Source organism: Mixophyes fleayi, chromosome 2 (assembly GCF_038048845.1).
Source record: "Mixophyes fleayi isolate aMixFle1 chromosome 2, aMixFle1.hap1, whole genome shotgun sequence".
Classification (NCBI taxonomy): Eukaryota; Metazoa; Chordata; class Amphibia; order Anura; family Limnodynastidae; genus Mixophyes; species Mixophyes fleayi.
This window is the reverse complement of record NC_134403.1, coordinates 5,453,629-5,468,721: the sequence shown is the minus strand read 5'-3', so window position 1 is coordinate 5,468,721 and position 15,093 is coordinate 5,453,629. Positions and strand designations below refer to the sequence as shown.

The 15,093-nt window shown below is 42.3% G+C and overlaps 1 protein-coding gene across 4 annotated transcripts in view; it reads left to right on the top strand.

Annotated features, from left to right (window-relative positions):
- The window catches only part of PDE2A (phosphodiesterase 2A), a 661,195-nt gene that overhangs the window by 548,781 nt on the left and 97,321 nt on the right, over positions 1 to 15,093 (top strand). For all 4 annotated transcript variants that reach the window (XM_075198335.1, XM_075198336.1, XM_075198339.1 and 1 more), the window contains one exon: positions 11,883 to 12,010. In XM_075198335.1, the coding sequence (XP_075054436.1) occupies positions 11,883 to 12,010 (128 nt within the window). The remainder of the gene's footprint in view (positions 1 to 11,882; positions 12,011 to 15,093) is intronic.

Sequence of the window (15,093 nt, the reverse complement as noted above, 5' to 3'; positions counted from 1 at the left end):
TAATATTTCTGGCTGTCAAAAGTCATATCTGTCAGCAGTATCTACTAAATAATTTTTAGCACTCCTCAGTGCTTTTGGGGTGTCCTCCCTAATTGTGCATTAATATTTCTGGCTGTCAAAAGTCATATCTGTCAGCAGTATCTACTAAATAATTTTTAGCACTCCCCAGTGGTTTGCGCTCAGAATGGATTCAAAGCAGTCCACATATGATCTGAATGAGCAACCAGGTTCTGTCACCAGTCCTGATGTTAGTGTTTCCAGTACGTCATCTGGCCAAGGCGATGTCAAACAACAGAGTGTTTTCAAATTAGTGCAAAAAACAAAAACCAAAAAAAAATTTACTGTATTGAAGCGAAAAAGAAGTGTAACTGAGCAAAAGTTAAGTGACGATAAAAAAAAAATTGCAAGCATGCCATTCTACACACGCAGTGGCAAAGAGAGAATGAGGCCTTCACCTTTGGCTATTAGTGGCAGATCCCAAAAAGTTACCCAGCCTACAATTGGTGCACAACTACTGTTACGCGTCAAAGCCGAGCTGCAAGATAACAGTGAGGCATTACAGGAGAATATTTGCTCTGATTCACAAATGACAACAATCCCTGTGGAGAGTCCATCCAACAGTGGGATGTCTAATCGTGAGCATTCTGCTGATGTGTGCCTTAATAGCCCGAGTGTAGCCGGTGATACCCAAATTGAGGATGCCACTTTGGAATTAGAAGAGGATGAGGGGGAGATTTGTGTAGGCGACGAGGGCGCTAATGAGGATGTTGATGAGGATGAGGTTGTTTGTGTAAGTTCTGCACCAGTGGCAGCAGTTCTGGCACGTGACAAGAAAAAGGACATTGTCATGCCTGGGCATAAAACAAAAAAATCCACTTCTTATGTGTGGAATTATTTCTACCCAAATCCAGACAACGATTGTATAGCCATTTGTAGTGTATGTGAAGCCACAGTCAGTCGAGGGAGGGACCTTAACCATCTTGGAACCTCGTCTATGTTACGCCATTTAACGAGAGTTCATGGCAAAGTGTTGGGAAAAGCTGAAAGTTCTTCCCAAAAGAATACAAGCACTCCCTCATCAGCTAAGACCCTCCGCTCACCGACATACTGACGGCTACAAAATACACCCACCACACCATCCTCATCAATATCCTCAGTAGCGCTCGGAGTTAGCCCGGCATCCCACTTAAGGCTGGATGACTCCGGCACTATTATTAATTCCTCTGAAGAAAGCGTTAGTCCTGCTGCTGCTGTTGCTGCTGCTGGGGGTGAATCGTCATCCCAGAGGCAGGTTAATAAAATGAGCAGTCCTACATTTCAGCAATTAACTTTGAAACAATCATTTGCGAGGGGAAGCAAATATGACAGCAGTCACCCAGTCGCCAAGCGAATCACAGACGCCATGGCTGCAATGTTAGTGTTAGATCTGCGTCCAATCTCCACAATAAACGCAGCTGGTTTTTCACAGTTAATTGAGGTTTTGTGTCCGCGTTACAGAATTCCATCGCGACACCATTTCTCCCGTAAAGCTATTCCACAACTATACCAAAAAGTGTGTAAAAATGTAGAGATTGCGCTGAAAAATGCCATTCTGCCCACTGTTCACTTAACCACAGATATGTGGACAAGTGGAAGTGGCCAAACCAAAGACTATATGACTGTGACAGCCCACTGGGTTGGTCATTCACCTTCACCAGCAGGAACAGCAGCAGCATGTACACCACTACGTAACATTTGTCACAGGCAGGCCACTCTTTGTATCACCGGCTTCACTAACAGGCATACGGCTGACAATTTGTTACGCAAACTGAGAGATGTGATTGATGCATGGCTTATACCACTCGGACTCTCCCCAGGGTATGTCATTTCAGATAACGCCAACAATATAGTGCGAGCATTACAGCTGGGTGATTTCCAACATATTCCCTGTTTTGCTCACACCATCAACTTGGTGGTGCAGAGCTTCCTACGAAATAACCGTGAGGTGCAGGAGATGCTTTCGGTGGCCCGTAAAATTTCAGGCCATTTCAGGCATTCAGCCACAGCATGTAGGAGATTACAGCAGCTCCAAGAGCAGTTTACCTTGCCCTGCCACCAACTTAAGCAAGAGGTGGTAACTCGGTGGAATTCCACACTGTACATGCTTTAGAGGATGGAGGAACAGCGCAAAGCCATCCAAGCATATTGCACAAGTCATGACATTGGGAAAGGAGGGGGGATGTATTTCACTCTTGCACAGTGGGGAATCCTTTCAGTGCTGTGCAAGGTGCTGAAACCATTTGAAGTTGTGACATGTGAGGTCAGTGCAGACTCTGCTAGTTTGAGCCAAGTCATTCCTTTAATTAGACTATTGGAAAAGCAGCTTGAGAAAATAAAGGAGGAGCTGAAAGCAAGCAATTCAGCAAAGTATGTTGGCCTTGTCGATCAAGTACTTAATTCGCTTCACAATGATCCTCGAGTTATTAAGATCTTGAACTCGGATCAGTACGTTTTGGCCACTGTGCTTGATCCAAGGTTTAAAACCTACATTGAGTCTTTACTTGTAAATGAGCGAGATGTGAACTTTTGCAAGGAGCTATTGCTCAGCAAGTTGGCCGCTGAACTGGGCCTCGGCTTGACGACGTGTCCTCCTTCACTTTCTCAAGCTGTTGCTCGTAAAAAATTAAATTTCCAAAAAAGAAGCAGGGAAGACACAGGGGGCAGACCAGAACAATTTAACATCTGGGCTGGTTTGAAGGATTTTTCAAAAAAATGTGTCACTTTGCCCATAACTCCATCCAATATGAGTATAAACATGCAAAGGATGGTGGAGGATTACTTTCAAGAGGTAGTTGATATGGAAATGTCAGACAGTCCCTTTCCTTACTGGGAAGAAAAGCAGGCCATTTGGAAACCCATGCACAAACTTGCTTTGCAATACCTAAGCTGTCCACCCTCCAGTGTGTACTCTGAACGAGTGTTCAGCACAGCAGGGAACTTAGTCAGTGATCACCGTAGAAGGTTACTTCCCAAAAATGTGGAGAAAATGATGTTTATAAAAATGAACTACATCTTCCACGAGGAAGGCCTTCACCATCCAAGACATCCAAGCACTGACTGTTCTCTAATGGCGGATTCAAGCGGCGATGAATTGATAGTCTGTGATGATGACGTACACACTGATGAGGGTGAGGATTAAGCTGAAGATGATGCCGATAACATCTTTTTAAAACTTTCTATGTAAGTGTAGGGTGCAATCTACCCCCAAAGAGGAAAGGGACTTGTGGCATTTCCATATCACATACCATCTTGAAAGGCTGCTGTTAGGGCAATTTATCCTTAAGGGTAGGGTGTCATAGACAGAGTGACCCTAAACTGGCTTTGTCCATTTTTCATAATATTGTACAGTCTATAATGGCTGAATTTTTGGGTATTTTATACAAGTGGAGGGGGGCCTAGAGAGACAGAAACCAAACTGGCTTTTTCCATGTCAATTAATATTGTACAGTCTATAATAGCTGAATTTTTTGGTATTTTATACAAGTGGAGGGGGCCTAGAGAGACAGAGTGATCCCAAACTGTCTTTCTCCATGTCAATTAATATTGTACAGTCTATAATGGCTGAATTTTTTAGTATTTTATACAAGTGGAGGGGGGCCTAGAGAGACAGAAACCAAACTGGCTTTCTCCATGTCAATTAATATTGTACAGTCTATAATGGCTGAATTTTTTGGTATTTTATACAAGTGGAGGGGGGCCTAGAGAGACAGAGTGACCCCAAACTGTCTTTCTCCATGTCAATTAATATTGTACAGTCTATAATGGCTGAATTTTTTAGTATTTTATACAAGTGGAGGGGGGCCTAGAGAGACAGAGTGACCCCAAACTGGCTTTCTCCATGTCAATTAATATTGTACAGTCTATAATGGCTGAATTTTTTGGTATTTTATACAAGTGGAGGGGGGCCTTGAGAGACAGAAACCAAACTGGCTTTTTCCATTTCTTTACATATTTAACTATAAGTGTAGGGTGTAATATACATTCAAAGACGATGGCTGCATTGCCAATATGCATAGATGGAGAGGAAGACAATCTATTTTGTGTGTAGAATAGGCCTACCAACGAAGAATTAAACTGTTTTTTTGGATGATTTATTACCTCAACAATTAGATTACTTGTCTCTAAAACAGTTGGAGCACTAAATTGGGTTAATTTAGGCCCAAAAACATGGATTTTCCAAAAAAAATAGCAAAACAAAACCAAACAAAACCAAAACACGCAATGGCGGTTTTGCAAAACCAAAACCAAAACCAAAACACGACGGTAATCCAGATCCAAAACCGAATCCAAAACCAAAACACGGGGGTCAGTGACCATCTCTATGAATAACTAGTACTGGTAATATATAATCTGCTGCAGCTGATGTAATTATTACAACATTAATGCTTTGCTATTCCTACTCCCCATTATATCCAGCCACAGAGTAGAATGAACAGACCGTTATCATCCTACAAAATACAAATTACACACACAGGGCCTGATTAACTAAGACACGCAAATCGAACATATTGTGCCTTTTTTTAGAACACATCTGTATGGAACTACAAGCAGATGAGAAGAAATGTCTCTTGTTGAATACAGGTGTAGGTCCGCTCTGACAATATGCTGCAGGATATGTACATCCTTCCACTCTCATCACATACTCCCATTCTCAGCTACAGGACTTTTTTCAGGCTGCACCCACTTTATGGAATTCCCTCCCTCGCACAATAAGGCCTTCCTCTAGTCATCATCATCTATTTATTTATATAGCGCCACTGATTCCACAGCGCTGTACAGAGAACTCATTCACATCAGTCCCACTGGAGTTTACAATCTAAATCCCCAACACACACACATACACACACACACAGACCGAGAGAGACTAAGGGCAATTTTTTAATAGCTGCCAATTAACCTAGTAGTATGTTTTTGGAGTGTGGGAGGAAACCGGATTACCCGGAGGAAACTCATGCAAATACGAGGAGAGCATACAAACTCCACACAGATAAGGCCATAGTCGGGAATTGAACTCATATACCCCAGCGCTGTGAGGCAGAAGTGCTAACCACTAAGCCACCATGCTGCCCTAGTCTTCAAACCTTCAAGCGTTCCCTGAAAACTAACCTCTTCAGACAAGCTTATAATATTCCTCTCCCACCCTCTTAATCTCCCTAGTTTACCCTATTACCACCCTCTACTCATCTAACACAAGACAACAACCCTCTGACCAAAATAGCTGTGTGACTGATCACACAGCCCACTAAATACTTTGCAACCTTTGCATTCTAGCTGGACAAACATGCAATATGATGCAGCACTTACCCTTGTGTATCAAACCATTGTCCCATAGATTGTAAGCTTGTGAGCAGGGCCCTCTTACCTCTCTGTCTGTATGTATTACCCAGTATTGTTTTATTACTGTTTGTTCCCAATTGTAACGCTCTATGGAATCTGCTGGCGCTATATAAATAAATGTTCATGATGATGATGATATGTGGAATATAAAGTCCCATCAGAATGCACAGAAAAAAAAGTATTCATTTATTATCTAAACAATAACAAATGTTTTTGTTTTGTTTTTTTGTTTTTCCCCCATGAAATACAGTTATTAGTATATTACTAATGTCTACTGTACATAAAATAAATTGTTACAGTTGCTTCTGATTACAAACACATGTTCTAGCTGCATACACAGCTGTCATCACTAGTCATCAGCACTTACACCTGACCTGTAGCTGGAGCAGATGATACAATAGAAATACACGTACCTGAGAGATGCCCAAAACCTGAACTGCTTTGTGCACTGGAGCTCGGCACACCCTTACTGTACATTGACTACGTGCATACACCCATTCCCCTCCCCGTTCCACCCCTGAAATCATAGTCTGTAACACAGTTAGAACTGCCCTGTAGCCGGGGCAAAAAATATGTCTGAAAACATCCGTACTTATGCTAAGCTCGGGATTTGAATTAGCTGCATCTGTGTGACCACGCCCTTACTGAACATGGGCTGCGTCAGATCGTCGCTTCTCTCCCTGTTCTGCCTCTGAAGTCATAAGGGGTAGTAAGTGTCAGATACGTGTGGGTATGAATTCCGTGCGTTGGGTGCAGGTGCGTGTTTGGTTTATGTCACACTTGCCCAGACTCCTGAATTCCAGGTAGGACGTTCTCTCGTATTCCACCCACTTCCTAGTGAAGCGGACAGGATGGAAGCCTCCATTACGCATTTCACAGTGAATCTCATCATTTTGCCCCCCCCCCCCTTCCCCTTGGCAGAAATACGCTTTCTTATCATAGAGTCGCAGGGACAGCTCCGGGCGAAGCCACACAAGATACACCACGCACATAGACATACACCCGGATACAGACCTAGTGTGTCTGATGGAGCGATCACACCCTGTTCACCAGATAAATCTTTGTGTTAGATTTCATTAATGCAGGTACAGCACTAGGATGGGTGTTAGACTGCAGTCTGCATTTTAATGGGGGGCTCACATTACAGCAGCTTTTATCCACTTTTTATGTGTAAAAAATGCCATCACCAATTACAGAGTTCACACCAGTGCTTTACGTAGCATTAACCCTGAGTTTAAAATCTAACAACACAGCGTGTATGTGTAAGTGTATTACCTGTACATTAATTGGAAAGCTAATAATAATTTCACTTAAAAGATTTAAAGAATATGTCCACTCTTTTTTTTATTCATATCCTCATTTTGATAATAAAATGATTTGCAGACATTGTTCTTAAGAAATAAAATGACCACATTCTCCATAGCTGGAAGAGTTAACGACTTTGCTGAGAGATGTAACAGCATGAGAGCTCAGACTATTGTCATTTCAGACTGATGTGATACATTGGCTGTAATCTTCAGATTATTATTATTATTATTATTGTTATTATTATTATTGTTGTTATTATTATTATTGTTATTATTATTATTGTTATTATTGTTATTATCTTTAATTTGTAAGGCACAGTACATGACATATAGAGAAAACAGTGACCAATGACACAACATGATACAGAAAAAAACAAAAATGAAGAACAAAAATATAAACACAGACACAGGTAACATGGTGCAAATCAAATTATTTCTGGGACAATGAGTGAAAGTGATGATAGAAATCAGCGAGAAGTAGGCTGAAGCTTAAGAAATCAGGACTAGGGAAGCCGGCCAAGAGGTACAGAGGGTGATGGAATAGTAGAAGGAGCACACAAGGAAAGAGGGCCCTGCTCCTGAGAGCTTACATCCTAAAGGGAAGGGGGAGACACAAATAGGGGGGTACTAACTGGGGAGAGAGCCGGGACACGGGAGTTAGGAAGAGGACTGATAGACTTCATAGATAGGTTAATAAACAACATTAATATGTGTTTATTCATCAAAAAAGGCAGAAATGTTAATGACAATGTCTTGAAAATCACGTTATTATCATATGGGTGATGTAAACAAATTGTGTGGAGATGGATAATGAGAATCTAACAGTATTTACAGATGGTTACATTATGCACTTATGCATCATTTGGTTTCCAGCTGTGAGAGCAGACAAGTGGATTTATAATCTAGTGCCCACAATTTCATACTTCCTTTAATGAATGACTGTTTCAGAGACGGCACTTAGTATCCATTTGTGAATCAGCCTTCATTAGTCTCGTCTAGTCCCCTCAGATGCTCATTGTGCTGGGTGCAGTAATTGTGCAACGTCTGAGAGTGTCCTGCGATCTCTGGGGATCTGCAGCCGCTGTTCCGCTGCCGCTAAACCCCATTATTGTTTTACACAGCCGAACACTAATATTCCAGGAATACGCCCCCATCAAATCATGTCTCATATATCCTCTGTCTGCTTTCTGTACATTGTATCATCTTTTGTGTAGGTTGTGATCATTACATTTTCCAGCAGGAAGGACAGTCCCTATTTTATAGACGTGCAAAGTCCATTTATACAGTAAGATCGTTCCTATGCTTATCACATATGAGTCATTACATGGGCTGATATAAGACTATTTCTGTACATCGCGTTTGCGGAAACACTGTAAGGAGAACATTAGTCCAGAGATTCTGACGCTATAATTAGTGGTAGTTCTGAGGACGGACTCAGTGTCAGATCACACAGTACATACAGCTCTGTCACTCACCTGGTTTAATCACTGTTCCAGAGATGACCCTTTGTCAGGCGTGTATGTCATTGCAACATGCGTGTGCACCGGAGCTGTTATTACTCCTGGGTTGTTGGAGCTCCATAAACTGTTCTATTTCACCAAAACATAGCTGTCAGTTCTCCAGAATCTCTATTGGGGGGTAAGATAAAGCTCAAGGCAAGACAAGCTCAGCTGTACTCAGTGAGTGGTGTCTATAGAGAGTCAATGTACAGTGTATATGTAGGAGGATATATACCGAGTAGTTACGTCACTATAGGGCATAATAATTAAAGACCGCATTTTCAACTGGATCCCTTTCAATCCTTATACTTAAATCCCTAAAGATCGTGTGTATTTATTAAAAAACTTCAACAGGAACAGTAGTCAGGATAAAGGGCTGTTCCTGCGAAGACCCCTCTCTATGGGGCAAATTTATCAATCTTATCTTAAAGTGAAAAATAATTTTCAATCCTTATAGCATGGATAAGGATTGAACTATTTCTCAAATTTATGAAAAACGCATCACAGAAACAACAGTTTCGATAAACTGCTGTTTCTGTGATAAAAAAAAATCACACTTACCCCCCTCTTCGGAATGCGATGTCTACGGATCTCTTCCTGGTCCTTTTCATTTTTCTTCACACTGGATTTGCGCATGTGCAGTTCGAAGAACTGCACATGCACACAGATATCTCCGCTCTGTCTGCAACTATAGTTGCAGAGAGCGAGCGGTGAGTGACAGGGAGGGATCATGTGATCCCTCCACACATGCGCTGTCCAGCTCTGCTCTTCGGAGCAGAGCTGACAGCACTGAAATCTGACAATTATGATAACGTACACCAACTTCAGCTGGCACATTATCATGACAAGTTACCGAAAAAAAATTTTTTTCGGAACTTGTTAGATTGCGGTAGAATGGTGACTGCTCCCAAAAACAAAAAGGAATGCAAAGCATCAGATATCCACAATATCTGCTGTGATGCACTCTTCTTAAATATGCGGGACACACAGAGGGACCTGAATTTCACGGTAAGTGCACGATAGTACACCATCACTGTTTGTTAAATATGCCCCTATGTTCTGTATGGTCACTATCGCAGTGACCACCTACTGACCAGAGGGGAGAGCAGTAAGATGAGGGATCTGAAGATCCCTCTCTATGTCCTGTATGGTCACTATCACAGTGACCACCTGCTGACCAGAGGGGAGAGCAGTAAGATGAGGGATCTGAAGACCCCTCTCCTATGTCCTGTATGGTCACTATCACAGTGACCACCTACTGACCAGAGGGGAGAGCAGTAAGATGAGGGATCTGAAGACCCCCTCTATGTCCTCTATGGTCACTATCGCAGTGACCACCTACTGACCAGAGGGGAGAGCAGTAGGATGAGGGATCTGAAGACCCCTCTCTATGTCCTGTATGGTCACTACCGCAGTGACCACCTACTGACCAGAGGGGAGAGCAGTAGGATGAGGGATCTGAAGACCCCTCTCCTATGTCCTGTATGGTCACTATCACAGTGACCACCTACTGACGGGAGGGGAGAGCAGTAAGATGAGGGATCTGAAGACCCCTCTCCTATGTCCTGTATGGTCACTATCACAGTGACCACCTACTGACCAGAGGGGAGAGCAGTAAGATGAGGGATCTGAAGACCCCTCTCCTATGTCCTGTATGGTCACTATCACAGTGACCACCTACTGACCAGAGGGGAGAGCAGTAAGATGAGGGATCTGAGGACCCCTCTCTATGTCCTGTATGGTCACTATCACAGTGACCACCTACTGACCAGAGGGGAGAGCAGTTAGATGAGGGATCTGAAGACCCCCTCTATGTCCTCTATGGTCACTATCACAGTGACCACCTACTGACCAGAGGGGAGAGCAGTAAGATGAAGAATCCACAGATCTCTCTACTGCAATGTTCTCCCCATAGAGCAGACCTGAAGAATTACACATACAGTAATGAACAGCAGCCTGAGCTGTATGTACCTGAGCTGCGTACATTACTGTATGTGTAAAAGGCTTTTCATTACTTCTTAAATAGCGGTACAGAGCAGTCCCTATAGACATCTATGGGGATTGCTCTGTATTTAAAAAAAAAATGCAAAGCAGCAGATATCTATGATATCTTATGTGATGCACTGTTAATAAATGTGCACATTACTTAAATGTTTGTCGGTCCCCTGAAAACAGATGTTTTAATGCAAAAAAACAATAATAAATACGCCCCATGTATGTTACATCTCACTCGTTAGCTGAAGATAATCCCGGGTGAGTCTCTTATCCCTGACGTTTGCTCATCTGTATTACCCTTCACTGATATAAAGGACTATCTGGTCTTACTGCCCCAGAGATAGCCCGAGCTTGAAGCGGTCTGACCTCACTGAGGATATCTGAGTCTCCAGCTCATGTCAGGAGAATATGGCCTATCCGTGAGAAGACACCAGCTTGGGCTGCTGCCAGCGTGGCATGACTGCACCAGGGAACCATACTTCTGTGTGGTAATACCCTCGGGTAGAAGACTTGTGATCCTCAGTGGGGTCTGGATCATAGTTATTATGTTATATACTGTTATCTGGCTCGGAGTAACAGGAGCTATAAGTAAATGTTTCAGGTCAGGATCTAGAATTAGTGTTCACCATCTATTTCTTCCACCACGTCTGCAGACTGCTGCCTGATGCCACCTCTGATGAGATCATTTACACAAATCAGCACCGATGTTTGTATTGGTGCATTGTGCACTAAATAAACCATAAAACACTAAAATCACTTGTATCATTAGTCAATCTTCAAAGAAGGTCAAAAATATTCACAAAAGGCTTATTTTAATAACATGGTAAAAGGAATAACAGGAGCAGAACATTATGACCTGGGTGTAATTGGTTATGTCAGGAGATGTGTTAGTTTTTAGATTTGCTTTGCATCAGTCCAGCACATTGCCAGGTTTTTATTACGTTCCTGCCTCCCTCATCTGTACTCTGTGATGTTCTACAGAGGTAATGAGCTGTGTAGAGGACAATTAAATCTCTGCAATATGTGGGAGAGTTACAGAGAGCAGGACAACAACAAATGTATGAACTTCTCCACTCAGACAACATATCCATTATCTGCAATCACTCTACAGTATGTGTCTTATGTACGGTGTTTAGATGATATGACGTGTGCTATCAGGTGTGAAGACAGAGGATACATTCATACGTTTTTTTTACGTAACTTTTATTGATGTCAGAAGTAACTACATAAATCAGATAAATGATATTTAACCAACATATAGGAGTACAGTGATATATTAGATGTAGAGGGTGCTCTGGTCCACATATAAAGGTTTTATCACTTGTTTGTTTGCCAGCTACAATGTAAGAGATGAAGATACATCTATAAAGGGTCTCACATGCTCACTTTTTTCGGGAATAAGTCACAAGTACTCCACAAAACCTCTCTGCAGCTTTATATTATTTTAAGAGACGTCTGTTCATATGTGTGAGAATAAGACTGGGAATTGTACACTGACTTGTAAGTTCTATGATCGGTGTTTACTGGCTGGGTGTGACCATGATAATGAGGGGTCCTGGAGTAACGTATTCAGGTCTTATGTACATTGTGTTAGATTCTGGAACTATCCGCATATAATGTAGAATGAAGACTTGTACACAGTGCAGGAAGACAGGTGTGACATCATTGTGTCTGAGATGTAACTGTTGTGTCACCTTCTCTCTAGGAGGAGCACAAGGAGCTGAATAACATGTTGGGCTTCGAGGTCAAATCTATGCTCTGTGTCCCGGTTATAAGTCGGGCGACGTCGCAGGTGGTGGCCTTGGCATGTGCGTTCAACAAACAAGGAGGAAAGTAAGTACCCAGGCACTGATCCTGCAAGCGTTCGTCCTTCATCATTGTGCTATCAGCCTTCCAGATGTGTTTACTCTCCAGCTGGGTAACTTCAGACCAACAACACAATCTCACAATTACATAAATCCTAATACATTGTGTGAAAATTGCCTGCTTAATGCAGATCCTTCATGGACCATGTTTAGTGCCCCTTTCTAAAAAACTAAGAAAACTAAAAAAGACCTGCAGACAGCAAGTCATTCCCTGTCATCCACTCCAGAAACCAACCTCCCACCAAGTCCTGGAACAACAGAGGTCCAACGTGGTGGCTCGTTCAATGAGCCGCCAACGCTCAACCCTGAGACCTTCATCATGGGAGTCATTGTTCTGCTGCCATACTTGCCAACATCCAGAATACCAGTTTCCAGAAAAGACATGGCTGCATGGACATGGATACGGTTTCGGTGAGCAAGCCATGGTTTGGGCAGATCAAGGCATGGCCTGAAACATGTTGGCCGTTATGTACAGGGCGGGAGGGGGTATAGGTTGATTGCTGCACAGCTGAGGCATGCCACAGTGTTGTCATTAGTGTCTAGTGATTTGATAGGCTGCAATCACATGAGTACTGGTTCAGCCAACAGAATGGCTGCGCTCATTGTGAGCGGGTGATGGGTAGACATTAAGAGATACTTTGAAACTTGAGAGTTTATCAGAGAGTGGGGAATATACAAAGTTCAGACACAGGTCTGGAGAACTCCTGAAAACTGGGACATGTTCTGAAGAAATAATGAGCTATTATTAGAGGAGGGTAATATGTGTTATATGCTTTACAATGCCTCATACAGTGCACGGTCAGTGTTACTCCTTTCAGTCCAGCTGGCTGCGTCTGGATCACTCAGCATTAGGGGAAGATCCGAGAAAAACCTGCGTTTTATACAATAGCTCAGTCACACGCTCTGATTAGTAGTTTGCAGCATGAAGAAGCGATTCTCTGCCTGGATATAAAAGTGATTGAAGGATTTAGCGCAGGATCTCTTACAGAGTAAGATGAGGTCTCAGTGATCAGATGCTGCTGTTTTATCACAGAAGTCATTGCAGAAAATGCATAGTTTCTAACTGTGTATATTATCCTGACTTATCGGTGAGTACAGACTGTTATTAAACAAAGGACCTTACATGCTTTGAATAGTTTTACAATGGATTGTGTCCTAAAATGACAGATTGAAGTCTTTATTCTTATTTTTAATGTATTTGAGTTGTCAAAGTTCCCTGGAAATTCAAAGAGGTAACTAATGAACCAGACTTCTCCCTCCAATCGTACATCCGCCGCTGCTTCAAGCTGTAGAATAAAATGTAATTACATAATATGTCAGAGTTCTCTGTATTGATTTGGAGCAGTTCTGGTATCTATGGGACACAGTGTTGAACATTTTATAAAAACCAACTTCTGGTGCTTGGTAACTGGGGAAAAGATGTTATGTTTCTGTATAAATGTGTAAGTATTGATAGAAATATAATGGAAAAAATGCTTAAATTACACAGATTGTTAGATTTAATTCACTAAAGGGACCAATGACCCTCTCTCTGCTAAGTCTGATGGTAAAGGGTCTCCATGCTCATCCTCCTAAACCTCTCTGCCACCATTGATACCATTGTCCACCCCTCTCCTCCTACAAAATGTCTTCTCCTGTTTCACTTCCTACTTCACCAACTTCTCCTTCTCTGTCTATATCTCCAGCCCCCCCCCCCCCCTTCACCCACTTCCACTGGGGTCCACAAGGCTTTGTCCTCCACTCTTCTCATTATACGTTTCCCCCTTGGTGGGTTAATTAGCTCCTTTGGACTCTGCTGCCACCTATTCGCTGATGCGCAAATTTACTTCTCCTCTCCTGACCTCTCCCTTTCTCTGCCATCTACTTATGGTTGTCCAAACACTGCCTAAGCCTCTACATGTCCAAAACTGAGCTCATCATCTTTGTTTCTTTCACAGTTTCTTTCCAGCCCTCCCCCCCCCCTCCCCGTTGCATTATCTCTCCCAGGCTTCTTCGAACATCACAACATTACCAGAATAAGACCGTTTCTTACCCTAGGGGCAACCAAAACTCTCACTCACTCTCTGGACTGCTGTAACCTCCTCCTATCTGTCATCCTTCTCACTCGTCTTTCCCAGCTTCAATCCATCCACAACACTATGGCAAAATTAATTTTCCTTTCCTCCTCCCACCTCTCTGGCTCCCCATACCCTACAGAATTCATTGCAAACTCCTCAACCTTGTGTACAAATCCTTTCTTCCCCCACATTACAACTCCTCATTCACTGCCTCAAAGCCCCACTCTATCACCCCTTCATGCATCACAAGCACTGATATTATTATTGCACACTTGGATTGTGTTATTTCTGCTTTATTTTCAGCAGATGCTGTTTTAATACCTATCCCTCAATCATTAGAATGCAAAGGTGCCAATAAGTACTTTGAATGTGGAAACCTTGGGGTATTGCAACTATGGGATCTCCACCATTCTGCTGTTCAGGACTGTGGGGGGAGTAGTACTAATATGTTAGATATTATTCTCTCCCTTACTAGACAATGCAATCACATCATCGTTCATCAACTCCCCAAGTTTAAGACTTTAATATCTGCCCAATCTCATTTCCCCCCTTCCCATTCTATCTTTTTACCTGTTGTTTATAGTTTTTGTATTGTGACTTAACCAAAAAATTTCAGTAAACGCTTTTGCTGAGATGAAAACCCCATAATGAAATAATTGTGTGAATCTTCTTGATAAATCCACACAGGAGGTCAGACCTGATACATTTACCTATGTCTCATAACAAACACACAAGTGATCCAAGTGTTGGAGTAATACAACAACCTTACTTCTGATTCCTCGCGTAGATCTACACGTATGTAATACAATCTATGTGCTGCAAATTGCTGGGCATAATAGTGTAATATGAATATTGCATCACAGGTTGTCCCTAAAACTTTTGCAGTTGAAAACTGAATTTTCTTCTTAGCTGAGTGCACATTCCCATATAAGTTGCCTTTGAAGCAGCTGACTCTCTGAGACCGTTTAATTGTAAAATAAATGTTCTGTCTGTA